This window comes from Paralichthys olivaceus, chromosome 21 (assembly GCF_024713975.1).
Source record: "Paralichthys olivaceus isolate ysfri-2021 chromosome 21, ASM2471397v2, whole genome shotgun sequence".
In the NCBI taxonomy this organism is placed as follows: Eukaryota; Metazoa; Chordata; class Actinopteri; order Pleuronectiformes; family Paralichthyidae; genus Paralichthys; species Paralichthys olivaceus.
In genome coordinates, this window is record NC_091113.1 from 18,629,526 (window position 1) to 18,644,695 (window position 15,170).

At 39.2% G+C, this 15,170-nt stretch overlaps 1 protein-coding gene across 9 annotated transcripts in view; it reads left to right on the plus strand.

Annotated features, from left to right (window-relative positions):
• Positions 1-15,170, plus strand: part of rbfox3a (RNA binding fox-1 homolog 3a) — a 530,829-nt gene that overhangs the window by 445,835 nt on the left and 69,824 nt on the right. For all 9 annotated transcript variants that reach the window (XM_069517547.1, XM_069517543.1, XM_069517539.1 and 6 more), the window contains 2 exons: positions 2,386-2,634; positions 5,236-5,379. In XM_069517547.1, coding sequence (XP_069373648.1) covers positions 2,386-2,634; positions 5,236-5,379 — 393 coding nt within the window. The remainder of the gene's footprint in view (positions 1-2,385; positions 2,635-5,235; positions 5,380-15,170) is intronic.

A 15,170-nucleotide genomic window follows, 5' to 3' on the forward strand; every position in this document is an offset into this window, starting at 1 on the left:
ACATGAAATACAATATAATTACAGGCCAAAAATGCTTTTGAAGCTTGACAACATATATTTGTCTGTGTGTGTGCGTGTGTGTGTGTATATGCATGTGTGTGCATTTTAAACATTACATGTAACCAAATTTTACAGGCACAACAAAGTTATGTTTATAAATGGCTGAACCTTTGCTATATTTCTATGGTGGTAAAATTAGGTTTTGGTCACCTTGTTATTGTGGGCCTTGAAACTCAGATCAGAGTCTGTAACACCTAGACATTTCTGATTTAATCCAAGGATTTGACGGACCCAGATTATTTTCCAGCGTTTTTGATTTTGGGCCGACTAAAAGGATTTCTGTTTTATCCTCACCTAGCTTTAGGAAATAATTGCTCATCCACGTATTTATATCTGAAAGACATTTAGTGGTTTTTACAATGGTTTTATTACAGCTGTTTTGGAGGCATCTGGGAGAACAACAATTTGAAGGGATTTGTTTATCATTTGAAAGACATGACTTGAAATGCTTTTAGACACCTGCTTCAGGAATATGGTAGGTAAAGGTTCAAGACAGGTGGTAGAGTTACACTTTGAGACAGTCTTACAAAGCTCACTCAATGTAATGAAGGTGAACTTTGCCATGGTTACATTTTTTTTACAGAATTTGTTAAAATGCTCGGTGTTTACACTGCTCAGATTGAGGTGACTATGTTTTTGATGAAAAGGGCCAGTTCTTCACATTTTACTAGAGTGAGCTGCAAGTGGGCATGGCTAGTGTGAACTAGCTGCTCAAAAGTGGAGAATAACACTCTAGAGTTCCCAGCATTCTCAGCAATAATCTTTGAAAAATAGTCCTTCCTTGCCAGAAGTATTGGCTTTAACTGTAAATTGAGTTTTCTTCCACTTTCAGCTCCATTTTCACTCACTTTCTTTCTAACCTTTAATGGAGCAATCGTATTTAAGGTTGACAACAGGGTGTTATTGAAATGTTCAACTATGTCATTTAAGCGACTGTATGGTTTAGTTGATCTCATTATATCACAGAACTTAGCTTAATACGCTCATCAAGGAGTCTCTTTTCAACCAGAATTTCTCTTTCGGTCGTTGCAATGGTTAATGATCTAACTAACCTCTGCTTGACAAAAATGGATTGTTTGGATGTTTACAACAAAACTGCTTGATTTACAATTTGCCTTCTTACATTACTGGCAATAGCTCCTCCATTTCAAATGTTATTGCTGCTCCCTTCATCTGTATCAGACATTTTCTCATGTATGAATACTTCAAACATCGACACACCTTTCCATTTTGATAAAAACTGTCAATGTTGTAAATATTGTAATTTTGTTGGTGTTCAGTTACATGTGGCATCTACTGTACTTCTGTCTGTCCTGAGAGAGTGATCCCTCACATGTTGCTCTCTCTGAGGTTCTACGATATTTCCCCCTGTTAACCCTGGGGGTTGCCGCACCTTGTTAAGCCCTTTGAGACTATGAGAATTGTGATTTGGGAATCACAATATTCAGTATAAATAAAATTTGATTGATTGATTGAATTATAGAGCCACTTGGAATGACGGTTTTGTAAAAGAAAGATAGGATAGCTTTGTCATTTTTAGTCATATTGACAAATGGAAAAACATATGAATTAGCTGATTCTGCTCTACAAGCAGAATATACAGGGAAGGGTGGGGAGGGGAAATAACAATAGAGCAGAGAGAGCACAGCAAGAGAGAAGTTGACAGAGATGGTGATAGCACAAAACAATGGTCAATGAGTGGCTTTTTTTATTATTAAGGCAAATATGAAGTTTAAATTGAACAACTAAACATTTTACATAAATAAATATATATGTATGCATGTATATATACACCAAAATACTCCAGTTCCAAACTCATCATCAGTTGTCTCCCGACTGCTGGGATGCCCACCTTCCCAGTTGTGGTGCCTGTGATTTTGGTACCCAACCGTAATGTAAACTTCTGTAAATGGTCTATATTTGGTAATTGGTCTGTATTTTATATAAGACTTTTCTAGTCCTGATAACCACTCGAAGTGCTTTACAGTACAGTTTTAAATTCACCCATTCACACACAGTGCATCTAGGTGCAGCACTTTTTGCTATTAGAACGGCCAATTTGGGGTTCAATATCTTACCACTAAACCACAGCCACCCTGATGTACTTACATCTTTACAGTTGTTACCCAAGAAGTATGCTGTTACCAACTAAGATCAACAATTGTGTTTCACAAAAAAGGCTACTGTCCTATCTGTCAATATAATAACACTTAAGATAAATTTGACATGCTAGACCATGATTCAGACAAGCAAAGCAGTCACGGAGAAACAAACTGTTTAATTAGTTGGTATTCCTCATTTTCCTTCCCATTGTCCTATCTGCAGGGTAACCAAGAGGCCCCAGCTCCCCCTGAAGCCATGGCTCAACCTTTCCCACCAGCCCAGTACCCTGCTCCACCACAGAATGGCATCCCTGCTGAGTATACCACACCCCATACCCACCCCCCGGCCGACTACACAGGACCAAGCACTGTCGCCGAGCACGCCCTAACACTGTACACAGCGACACACTCACACAGCGAACAGCCAGGAAATGAAAACAACAACCCTTCCCTCACATCCAACACAGTAACGGTGAGTCTTCAGTTTATATATACACTAAATAAACTGTTCATTAGGTTCCCTTTAAACACTTTATGCAATTTAACCCAACATGTAATGACTAACCTCATCCTCATTAACCATGCAGAATATCTTCATCAGACCCCATTACAGACAACAATAAATATGGATTGAAGACTGCTTTGAATCATCTTTTGACTGGGACAAGGCCTGGAGGAATGTGGCTCAACCTTCAAGCAACCTAAATCATTAAATGACAACTTGAAATTCCTGAATATATATCAACTTCATTAACACCTTGATGATGTTTTATGATGGACATAACTACTGGCCCATCCATAATCTGTGGATGAAATGTAGAACATTTTTTACATATAATTTTGGGGTGACCACCAGCCGAAAAACAAACAAAGTGTCTCTGAAACACTTGGTCAGAGGTCAACTGCTCCTCAGAATGTAAGCTCTTGAATGATGACTCCAAACATCCCCACAGACAGCACAACCACTATTTCTATCCATCACTCTCAAAAAGAGAAGTAATGCATTGTCTAGAAAATCTCTGCTTGTGTAATGGATTTTAAAGAAAGATCCATAGGGTTGGACTACTTTGGGGTTGTGATAAGCAATTAAAGGTGCAAGTCTGATATTTTGATGTAGCTTGCATTGGTGATTTAATTATACATGGTGGTAGTTAAAACTAGAAGTCACTCTTAGTACACTGAAAACATCTTCAATTGTTTATCATGGATGGAAATGTTCCCAGTGAACTGACTGGCAATTTAGCTCCAGTCAATAAAGAACCTGGAAGACAGGTCACAAACACACCATAAAGTCAGGGTCCCAAAGGGAACCCTGGCCCCCAAAAAGCCAATATAATCTCTCCATGCACCAATACGCATCTATATTCATTCATATCCTCTCATGTTTCAACAAATGTGTGCAAGTGGGTGTATCACCGAAAAGACATGGGTGCCGTATTATCAAATCAGCTAATTGATTGTGTTTTGACACCTCCAAACACAACAAACCATTCAGTTTCTGAAGAGACTCTTCAGATGACCACAAAGTATAGTTTCATCAAGGCCTGGCAGATCCTCCCCCTGCTTCCCTGCCACAGCATGAGGGGGCAGACACTCAGACAAATAAATGGACACCTGTTACCTGCAGTTCCTGCTCAGCTAGCTGATCTATACCACTGTATTGGGGTTTCAACAAGTTAGAACCTAAGAGGCTACCTATGAATAGAATTAGCTAGACATAAAGGAATACGGGCCAGAAAATAATCTGTCTCGAAGTCCGCTGTGATCCACGCATAAACATGGCCCCAATGACGCTGTTTCAAGTTGAATTGGAATGTTTGGGCTAACGGACACTACAGGAGCAGTATGGAGGCAATTATGTTTTTTTCTGTTTGAGGAAGCGGTCACCATTCACTTCAATAGTATTGGATTTTTCTGCAAAACTGTTTACCCCTGTTTTTTGTTGACTCAAACCACCCACCCCTCCATCGGCAACGTGGTGAGTAGATAGTGACTCCATTTTCTTTTTTGGGTGAACTAGCTATATCAAGGTTCCATGACACACTGGCACAGCCGGACAGTACGGCCACATTGAATCATCTGAAAGAAGCCTGGCAGGAGGATCTGGTAGTGGAAATCAGCTAGGACAGATGGAGAAAAGCTCAGGAACATGTCTATTCATCATCTGTATGTGCTAGAAATGGATTATTACTATTCAAAATATTACACAGATTACACTGTCTACACTACACCATTTAATTCTAACTAAGAGGAAAGGGGAACATGTTCTAACTCATATCTTTTCTAGACTATTTTAATAAGACAAAGACATAAGACATAATTAAAAGACAAACAAAGGAAACGCTTAGTGATCACATTTGTGCCAGGTCAAATTGATCACTATAAGCGATTCATTAGTAGCATTAACATGCATGCACACACATAACCACCCATACATCTCTGATGCCTCACTGGGAAGGAAACTCATTTTGGCTGCTTGAGTCTCACTTCCTCAGCCAAAGAGGTTATTGTATCAACGTTTTTCTGTCGATCTGACTGTCTCTACATTTTGAAGTCACACTGTCATGATAGCTGTTTTTATAACAGCAGGTTTTGCATTGTCCAATTATGGACACATTGAACTCAAAAGGTGATCTATATGTCCTGAGTGAGCTCATTCATGTTACAACCCCTCACTTTGCTTCTCTGCATTTCAATTACACTTTATTGCTCCCCAAGGCATATTATAATGTATTCTTTGAGTGGTAAATCTTTTATCTCAGTCTCACAATAACCTGGAGGTCAGCAGTTCAATCCTAGTCTCCCCCATTCCATAAGCAAGTACGATTATGATTATGAACCCCAAATTGCCTCAGACAGTTGTGCTACCACAGTTTGATATGTAATAGAAAAGGTTCTGCATGTAGATGCATTGAATTAATGTATTGGGGTTAAGAGCAAAACTGTACAGTAATTTACCATTTATGAGTGCCATGGGAGATCTGGCTCTGTCAAGATAAACAACCTTGACCTGAGACTTTTTCAGTCCTCTCAGGACATGTTTGCTAAACTGTGACATGCTGTTTCCCTGCAGGCAGAGGAGGCTGTACAGACAGAGGGCTCCCAGCAGCTCCACCTGCCACCCAATGATTCATCTATGAAGCAGCAGCCTAAGAGATTACATGTCTCCAACATTCCTTTCCGTTTCCGAGATCCTGACCTCCGGCAAATGTTTGGGGTGAGATGACAACTGCAAAACACCCACATACAAACATTTTGGGGAAATAATTTATATCCAGTTTGAATGTCATTCACCTTAAATGACTAAAGTACTCCTACTCCAGCCTTTACTTTTAAATAAATAAAAATATTTATGAGCAGAGATAATTCTGACTCTCCGTCTCTCTCATTTTATAGTAATAAACCCTGTGATGTTTACAGTGAGAACCGTGTTTTTAGACACCAACCAAAACTATACATATAACTAACACACTTCACCCACCCCTCCATCGGCATAGTGGCAAGTAAATAATGAGTGAATTAAAATTTTTTGGTGAATTATCCCTTTCAGTGCTATGTCTTGCCACTGTCTCTTGCCTTGGAATTTTCCCCCTTTCAAATGCTAAAACGCTTTTACTTTGAAACAGGTATAGGAAGTGTTGCAAATATATCAATGAATCAGTCAATCAAATTTATATTTGTATAGCCCATATTCACAAATCAAAATTTGTCTTATATGGTTTAACAAGGTGCGACATCATCTTGCCTTAATCCTTAACAAGAGTAAGGAAAAACTACCAAAAGGGTGTCTCTTAGGCGTGAGACGCGCCTAACACACAGCGCTCACATGGGCAGTGTGGCTACTCTAACCTCATAAGATGTTTTGCAATGCACACATGCCACTCAAGCATCCAGTGTGGCCTGGGAGTTACTTCCCTCTGACACCACCACCCAAAAGTCCTGTAATCGAGAGGAACACCTGTTCCTGCAGGCCTTTGAGTTTCAGAGCTCCTATAGTGGGAAAAAGGGAAGGGTCAGTAGTGACACAATTAATGAGATTCCTCAAGTCAAGGTTTAAAAATGTATCTTCATTAGTTATTTGTAGGTTTGTTGGGCCTGGAGTCAGTCTTGTGATTATAGTCTTCTTTGATTGACAGGAGGCAGGGTCTATCAGAGGGCACACATTTGTGTGTCAATATTCAATAGCAGGAATGTATCATAACAAACTAAAACACCAGTCCATTACAAACTAAAAGCATGCAGTTAAACCAACACAATCTCATACAACACAGAACCAAACTCTTAAACACAATATATAAAATCATACATAATATAATAATATAAAGACAGCATGTAAGGAAATGTATAAGAGTCATTTATAAACATACACATATGAAAGACTTGAAAAAAAAAGAGCTGTACTTCCTCTGTGTGACATAGCAGGGCACACGAATCAAAAATATAGTAAGAATGAATATCCAAATCCTCTGAGAACAGGACAAAATGCATTTATCTTTCAATAAGCTTTATAAAAAAATAAAGTACAAACTAATTGTAATAGTCATATATTTATAACAAAGAATACATACTGTATGACATAAAATTCAAGTTTATGTACTAATTCTGGTTATTGTACAAGAATATTGTTAATGTTGCCCACTGTGGCAGAGGTAAAGGAATACCTGCTCCTTCCTTGACTCTTGGCTTATTCCTTCCAGGTTGCTGCACTTACGTTGGAAAGTTAAATGCAAGTAAGCCCAGCAAGATGTCTAGAGTAGTATCACATAACATAAGTTGACAGTTCATACTAAAAGCAGGTTTGTAAAGCAGCAAAAGTTGGAAAGGAATGGAATTATTCAGTATCCATCAATAGAATCCATACTGCTTATCCTTTGAGGGCCGTGGGGGGTTAGCTGGAGCCAATCCCAGCATTGGGCAATTGGAGGGTGAGAAAACCCACTCAGAACCGAAAACTTACTCACTGTGAGGTCTCAGTGCTCACAACTGCACCACTGTGCCACCATGCTGTTTTAGGGTTTACAGTCTAGAGAAATTTTTTTCTGTCCCAATTGGGCAGGTGGTCAGCTCAAGTTCAGCTCAGCTAAGTTTGTAGCTTTCAACTTCACATGCACAGATGGGAAATGTTTGTGTCTGTCCTTGTGAAACCTCACTGTTAAATGTATTGGTAGATCCTTAGTCATCCATGGCATGGTATCTTTAGAAGATGCACATGTGTGCATATGCAACTGGGCTGCATGTATTTCTTGAAGATGTTTCACCTCTCATCCGAGAGACTTCTTCGGTTCTAAATGACTGAAACTGGGAGGTTTCAGGTAATTAAACTCTCTAGGTTGTCACCTCGCTATATTGCGCAATGTAACATTGGGAGTTACATTGTGGAGCTGCCAGTAGTCGTTATGTTAAACAGGAAGGTCATTGACCCCCTTGACCAACTAGTGGGTCATTGGGTCACATGATTTGAGGTGAGGATGGGTATTGAGCTTTCTGGGGTATCGAGCCTCCGTAGAGACGACCCACTCCTGATGTAAATATAAAGGGCCCATTCTAGACTAAAGAAAACACAATTCATACAATTTAGATGTACACACTAGTGAAAACATCACTTGGATAATTTTATATTCATTTTCTACTTATAGATCCCTTTTACTTACATCTTACACACTGAACCTTTAAACCCAAGAAGATCTTTATTTTTTGAGAGCTGGTTCTGATTGGAGCCATTTTCTCTGTTTCACTGGTTGTCTCCCTATGTGGCGGTTTTCTCTGCTGCCACATAGGCATGCGCTGATTACTCCCCTGGTACAGCTAGAGGTGCCCTCTGGGCCAAAATTATCTTTCACCACAGTTTTAATGCTCTATTGAATATTTCTGAAGACACATCTTCATTATCTCTCAAATATGTCACAGATCTAAATGCTAGTCTCTCTTTCTCTCTGTCACACACACACACACACACACACACAAAGACAAGCACATGCGCTGAGATAAAAACCAAGGAGCGATTCGCAACAGGTAAAGAGAAACCTTCCCATGTCGGACCGGCAAGGATAAAAACAAAATGTTAATGTATAGTGACATCACAGTAACGATTCAGTTAATTATGGTAATTTTCAAGGCAAAGCCTATATAAAAACATTGTGGAGCTGCCAGTAGAAGCTTTGCTGCTGGATTGTGTCAGGTGTGCTGCAACACACAGCAGAACAGTGTCCCAGCTGTTCTGCTGCCATCCAGTGCCATGATTCCCACCACTACTTGCAGTATGGACTCTCACACACACTTCCTCCCTGTTTTTTATGGTTGTGGGCAGGTCAGGAGCACTGCAGTTGAGGTTCCATCTGAGCTCTGCCATATTGGGCTCCAGTGACATTTTCCTCTATTCATTTAAAATGGGATTTGTGAGCAACTGGCTCAATTTCCTAAACGCAATAGCCAAGGCATTATAACAAATGGGATTCTGTGTCATTTCAGCAAAAAGTGTGATAGAGAACCAATATGAGAGCAGTAAACAAAGCCATATAAACAAGTTCAATCAAAGGTGATGCAGCCACAAGCTGGAGGTCTGCCTCTGTGAATTACACAATAAAATACTGGAATACTCTGTCAAACACCTCTGGAAATCAAGCTCAGGACACAGAATTAAAGCCAGATTGTTGGGTACATCAGCAACAGAGACATACAAGGAAGAAAAAGTACAGCTTCGGAAAGGAATAAACTAATAAACTAGGTTCATTACCCAAGCTTATTTGAATTTGATTCATAATTAGAAAAACACATTGGGAAGGAAATTACTAGGCCAAGGAAGAAGGTTTTAATGGTAGAGTGATAATTGGCATTCACAGCACCGCTTTACTGATTCAATACTCTCATTCGCAAGATGTGGCTGAAATCTGTAATCTAATTCTCCACCTCAAATAATTCCCTGGGACTGAAAATGCACTCTGCTCATTTTCCTACACATCCAGGGTTATTTGTATTGATACTTTCCTCCAAACAGTGTGAAAGCAATACCATTCGAACCACATGTGAGTCTTTGTGTGGTTTGTTTTAGCCTTTCATAAATTCCTCAAAGTTATCAACAACACTCATAGAACTCCTGTTAGTTTAGTGCCACACAGAGGGGAACTTCATAAGCTGATATTCAGGACTGTTGCTGTCCTCTGAGTCCCAGCTGTTTAATGAATTACCAGGCACTTATTGAGTCTGCCGCATTAAGGTCCTTACGATCACATTCCCAGTGCTGGGGGCCCAGATGAGTCATTGGACACTCAACATACATGTGTGGGCACTCCGTGTGTATCACATATCCAAACACTTATGGAGTTTGTACAAATGGAGTATTAATGACACATAGTCCTGTCTAACCAACTCTTCTGGAGGCTTCCAGAATTCCAGGTAACCCTGTGTTTCCAACAAGGGAATATTTTCTTCTGTTCATTTCACACCCCAATTATTGCACAAGGCTCAACACTAACCATCACTGCCTCTACGGAGGTAATATGTAATTAAACTTGCCATTTTACACCAACATATCAGTGCCACACTAGAGCCATTATGCACTGAATGGGAAGGTAGAAAACCTGAGCTTTGCCATTGTTGTGTCACCCCCATGGTGGCAGCGTATTTGTATTGACAGTTCAGTGTGTAGAAATGACTGACATCTAACATGAGAGAGAACCTGTGGTAGCCTTCAGTTGTCATTTAAAAGAAAGGGGCACACGTCTTAGATCACCACAGTTTAAACGTAGATTTTTTTTTTTGATCACCACATAATGATTAAATGAGTAAAATCTTTCTTTATAGCTGCACACATTCATTCAGAATTCAGCTCGTCCTGACTCTGCTCTGGTCTTTTTCTTGCGCTGACGATGACACGCATAGTGTCATTGTTCAAATTGTAAACTCAGACTTTGTTAACGTAGACAATGAAAGGAGAGCTGGATGAGATGGTGGGGTGGGCCCAGCACAGTTGGCAGTGCGCAGCACGAATGATAGAAGGAGTAAATTACTGACAGAGCCAGTAAAAAATTCTTTATTAAAACATACAAATATGATTCTGTCCCAAGCTTTTATCCATATAAAAGCTCGACCACTATATCCATGATTACTTATTAATGGTTTCCACTGTAATGTTTTGCATGAAAACAAGAATTTTGTTGGTAGGCGGCCTCCTTGTTGTCCCCTATACAGTAAATAAAAACTGCACACTAGTGAAAACATCAATAGGATTATTTTATATTCAATTTCTGCCAATAGATCCCTTCCACCTAAATCTTGCACACTGGACCTATAGTAGTTTTCGGAACAGAGAGGGACAGTGATAGAAATGATTGCTCTGTTTACAATTAAGTTAAGACAATGCATGTGCGGATGGTAATTTGTGGTGATGTCATCACTTTTTTAAATTATGAACACAGTTGTTTAATCAATTACAAAAGTTTGAGGTAATTTATTCATTCATTCATTCATTCTGGTACAATACTTCATTGTACCTTTAATGCTTGACTTTTTTTTTCTTGCAAAGCTGTGCTTACTAGTTATTTTGCTGATTACAACATTCAAAACATAAAAGCATATAAAATACATTTTGTCCACCATGGTACAACAAGGCAGTACAATTCTGTCTGATGGTCAACATTAAGAGTTAAGGTTTTATACCATGAAGTTTTTTCAAAGGCCACCTTCATTTGAATGTAGATCCAGAATTTTACACATGTATCTTTGAATTAATGTAAGATGTTTGTCTCAGCACAGAGCTTGATGTCATGTGGGGAAGTAGTAAATGAAACAGGATGCACAAGGATATTATCAACAGAAAGAAATATAACTAGAAAAAAAATGTGTCTAGTGTGCAAAGGCTTTAAAGGTACAGTGTGTAGAATTGTGTGATCTAGTGTTGAAGTTGCATGTAGCAGCTGAACACCCCTCACCTCACTCTCTCCTTCCAAACATGAAAAAGAACCTGTGGTAGCTTCAGTTGTCATAAAAACTCAAAAGGTGTTTAGTTTGTCCAGTCTGGACTAATGTAAAAATCATGGCAACCTCTGTAGAGAGGGTCCCCTCCATGTAAATATAAAGTATTTAAATATAAAGGGCCTTTTCTCGGGTAAAGAAAACTACAATTCATACAATTTAGATGAAACGAACTAGTGAAAACATCATGAGGATTATTCTACGTTAAATTTCTGCCAATAGTTCCCTTTCACCTAAATCTTACACACTGGAACTTTAACATTGGCCCAGCTTTCTAAATGCATACTGTGTGCATGCATGTCCCTCACATACACACACACATACAAAAACAGATCAGCTCCAGACGTTTATCATTTAGAGATACCCTTCCAAGTAATATTCCGTCCAAGTCGGTCCAATGAATTTAGTTGTGTTGAAGGCACTCAGACAGGCCTAAAAACAATATCCTACTCCTGGCTATGCAGGCATGTAACAAGGTAACAAAATGCTTTATGTTTCTGTGCCCATAAAATCTCTAACCTGGTGTGATGAATAATTAATGATTGGTCCAACTATAAATTAGCAATGTGAACTTGAAAAAAAACATAACATTTTATACTTTAACTATAAATGTTTAAACTATAAAGGTAATCTACAATGGTAATCAGAGAAATGTTGTAGGAGTTAGTGTGTTCAAATCACGAACATCATCAAGACAAAAAAAAAAGCTCACGGATGTTGATCTAGTTTTATTGAAATAACACAGCTATTGTGGACAACAATTCAAGGTAGCTTTCATCCCACTCATTAGCCTTAGGGATCCTATCCCTTCACCCCTACAGCACAGTTCCACTTTCAAAGACACAACAAAACTCCCCTCCCTGCTTGACTGTGATGACTGGTTAGGTCAGGAGAAAGCAGGAGAAACTCCACCAACGTAAGTTTACGGGTCCTAACAGCATCAGTCCCAAGGTGCTGAATACCTGTGCCAGCCAGTTGTCTACAGCTGACGAGCCGAAGCTAACTGAAAATGATCTTCAACCGAATGCACTAAAACTTTCATTCAAATATTCACAAAAAGAGCTCCATCTAATGAAGTTAATATAATCCATCCATTGAAAGTGTCTCATACAATCCCACTTTTAAAAACCCCAGACTATCCCTTTAATGGTTATCGAGCTGAGCTGCAGAAATTAGTTACTGGTATTGTAAGTTTTTTTTGATCATGATTTACTTTTATGCTGAATAGTTTTACTGAGACTGGGCTTGCATCCAGATTTAACTATTTGTTACCGTCCAACAAGGTGACTAACTTCTACATGATCCCTACAGGGACAAAGTGTTTACAAGTGACAAGTACTAAAAAGCAGATACTTCTTGCTGTTCCAAACCTGTCATGTGTCCACTCTGGATTTTAATATATTATTATTTATTATATTATATAATTGCTTAATTTGTATTCACTATTTGATGCCTGAGAAAATTCCTGACAATGTTAATGCTTTCAATATCCTATTTCTCTCACTGCAGCTCGGGACAACATTAGACTATGTGGGGATAAAAATCTAATACTATGTATTTTATATTATTAGAAATATTATTTATGTATTAGAAAAGCATAATATGTTATGGTATTATGAGCTCTTTAAGTTATGATGGTTCCATATCATTAATAATAATATTTATAATAATATTAAGAGTGATGATAATAATTGTTTGCTCAGATATATATATATATATATGTAGAGGATAGATTAATGTGTTCAGCACCAGTGAGTAGAATAGTGACACGTAAATAAAAAGGGGGCAGAAACACAGAAAGAGGGAGAGAGAAAAGTGCTCAGTGCATGATAGGAGTGCCCACCCCAGCAGTCTAGGCCCATAGCAGCATAACTAATGGAAAGTTCAGTGCTCATCTGACTAAAAGCATTATCAAAGAGGAATGTTTTAAGTCTAACCTTAAATGTAGAGGTGGTGTATCCCAAACCTAGATTGGGAGCTGGTTCCACAGGAGAGGAGCCTGGTACTTGAAGGTTGTATAGGAACCAAGAACTAATAATCAAGAATTACATTTTTTTGGAATTTCTGAGGTGCTAAGAGCCAAGTACAATGACCTCAGTTTTGGTTTAATTTAGAAGTAAAAAGTTATGGGTCATCCAGGCCTTAATGTCTTAAAGACACAGTGATAAACCAAGTGATTTGATTCATCAGGCTCCATAGACAAGTACATCTAGGTATCAACTTCACAATAATGGAGATGTGTCGGTGCTTTCTGATGAGGACTGAGCCTTGTGGAACTCCATGACTAACTGTTATGTGCATGGAGGAGTAATTTATAATATTAACAAATTGGAGTCTATCTGATAATTATGACTTAAACCACCCTAGTATTGTTAATTTTTTCTCTACATGTTGTTCCAGTCTCTGTTACAGAATCTTATATCTATGCCACAGTGGTGTCAAACTCAATCACAGAGAGGGCCAAAATTAAAAACCGGGACTGTGTCGAGGGCCAAACAGTGTCAACATTTATTAAACAGGGTAGACAGGATATTGGATAAAGTGCAAAAAGAAAACCTAGTTAGGTAGGATACATTCTTTTTTTTTTCTTGTTTTAGCCAGTTCATTAAAGTTTGGGGTTAAGTTCTGTGCTGTGGAAATCCTCAAGATGGAGTGAATGTGTGCATCACTGAGACGACTCCTGTGTGGGTTTTTGTTCATTTTCATCACAGAGAACAGCATGTGGGGGAACTTGACGGGGCACAGACAGCAGCACACAGGCACTGGGATCTCTGGAGCACTGGAAAAAATTTTTACTAACACCAAATACTCAGCGGAGTGGAGAGGAGTGCTCGCTCTGTGGGCGTCTAGCCGGGCATTGCACACCGTGGCTCAGCCTATGGAGCCATTTTTTACGCACAAAAAAAGTGCGCCTCCTATATACCGGCGGGTCAGTTAAAATAGACGTATAATTTTTACGGCCATGAGTTTGACGTCTCTGATCTATGGTGTCAAAAGCTGCACTAAGATCCAGCAGGATAAGTATTGAGTACATTATCTGAGGCCATGACAAGGTTATTGGTAACTTTTAATAGTGCTGTTTCTGTGCTGACTTAAATCCTTATTGAAAGTCTTTACACAAACCATTGCTGTGTAAGTAATTGCATAACTGGTTAGCAACAGCATTGTTGACAGAACAAGCAGAAAAGAGTTGATGGACCTCCTGCAAGTCCTACGTCATCCGTGCAGGATTGCCACCTTGGGGGGGCTGTGGCTGAGGGGTAGAGCAGTCATCCTCCAACCAGAGGGTCAGAAGTTCAATTCCCAGTCTTCCCATCTGCATGCCAAAGTGTCCTTGGACAAGATGCTGAACCCCAAAATTACCCCATAGAACAACAATAAAAGTGCTACTCTAGATGCACTGTATGTATGAATGAATGGGTGAATGGCAAACTGTAGTGTAAAGCGCTTTGAGTGGTCTTCAAGACTAGAAAAGCACTATATAAATAGTCAAATAAATAGTGACGCATGTGTGTTGCTGCACTGCTACTGCCAACTCTCTTTTTGCTGAGTTTGTCTTTTCACTTTTGTGATTCTTTTCTTAAATTCTTTGTTGAGAATATTTCTGTTCTTAGATCATCTTTAACCACGGCCACTGACCATGACCCCCCTATGCGCTCAGCTGTCTTAGATCAGTTTGAGCCCATATCAATCTCCTTCCTATCAGAGGTGGTCCACCATCTGCAGCCCACAAATTGCCCTCCAGATAGCATCCCTGCTCATATTCTGCAGGAAGTCTTTGACACTGTTGGCCCATGTTTTCTGTCACTGATAAACACCTGTCTTCTCCCTGGTTGTGTCCCAGCTGCCTTTAAACATGCTGTTGTGCAGCCCTTGCTAAAGAAAGAAAATCTTGATTCCTCTGTTCTCTCTAACTTCAGGCCTATTTCTAAACTGCTTTTCTTGTTCAATTCCGAGAGCAGGTAGTTCTCACCCAGCTGCAAAAAATTCTAATCTATCATAATGTATATGAAAAGTGTCTGATTTTAAACCTCGTCA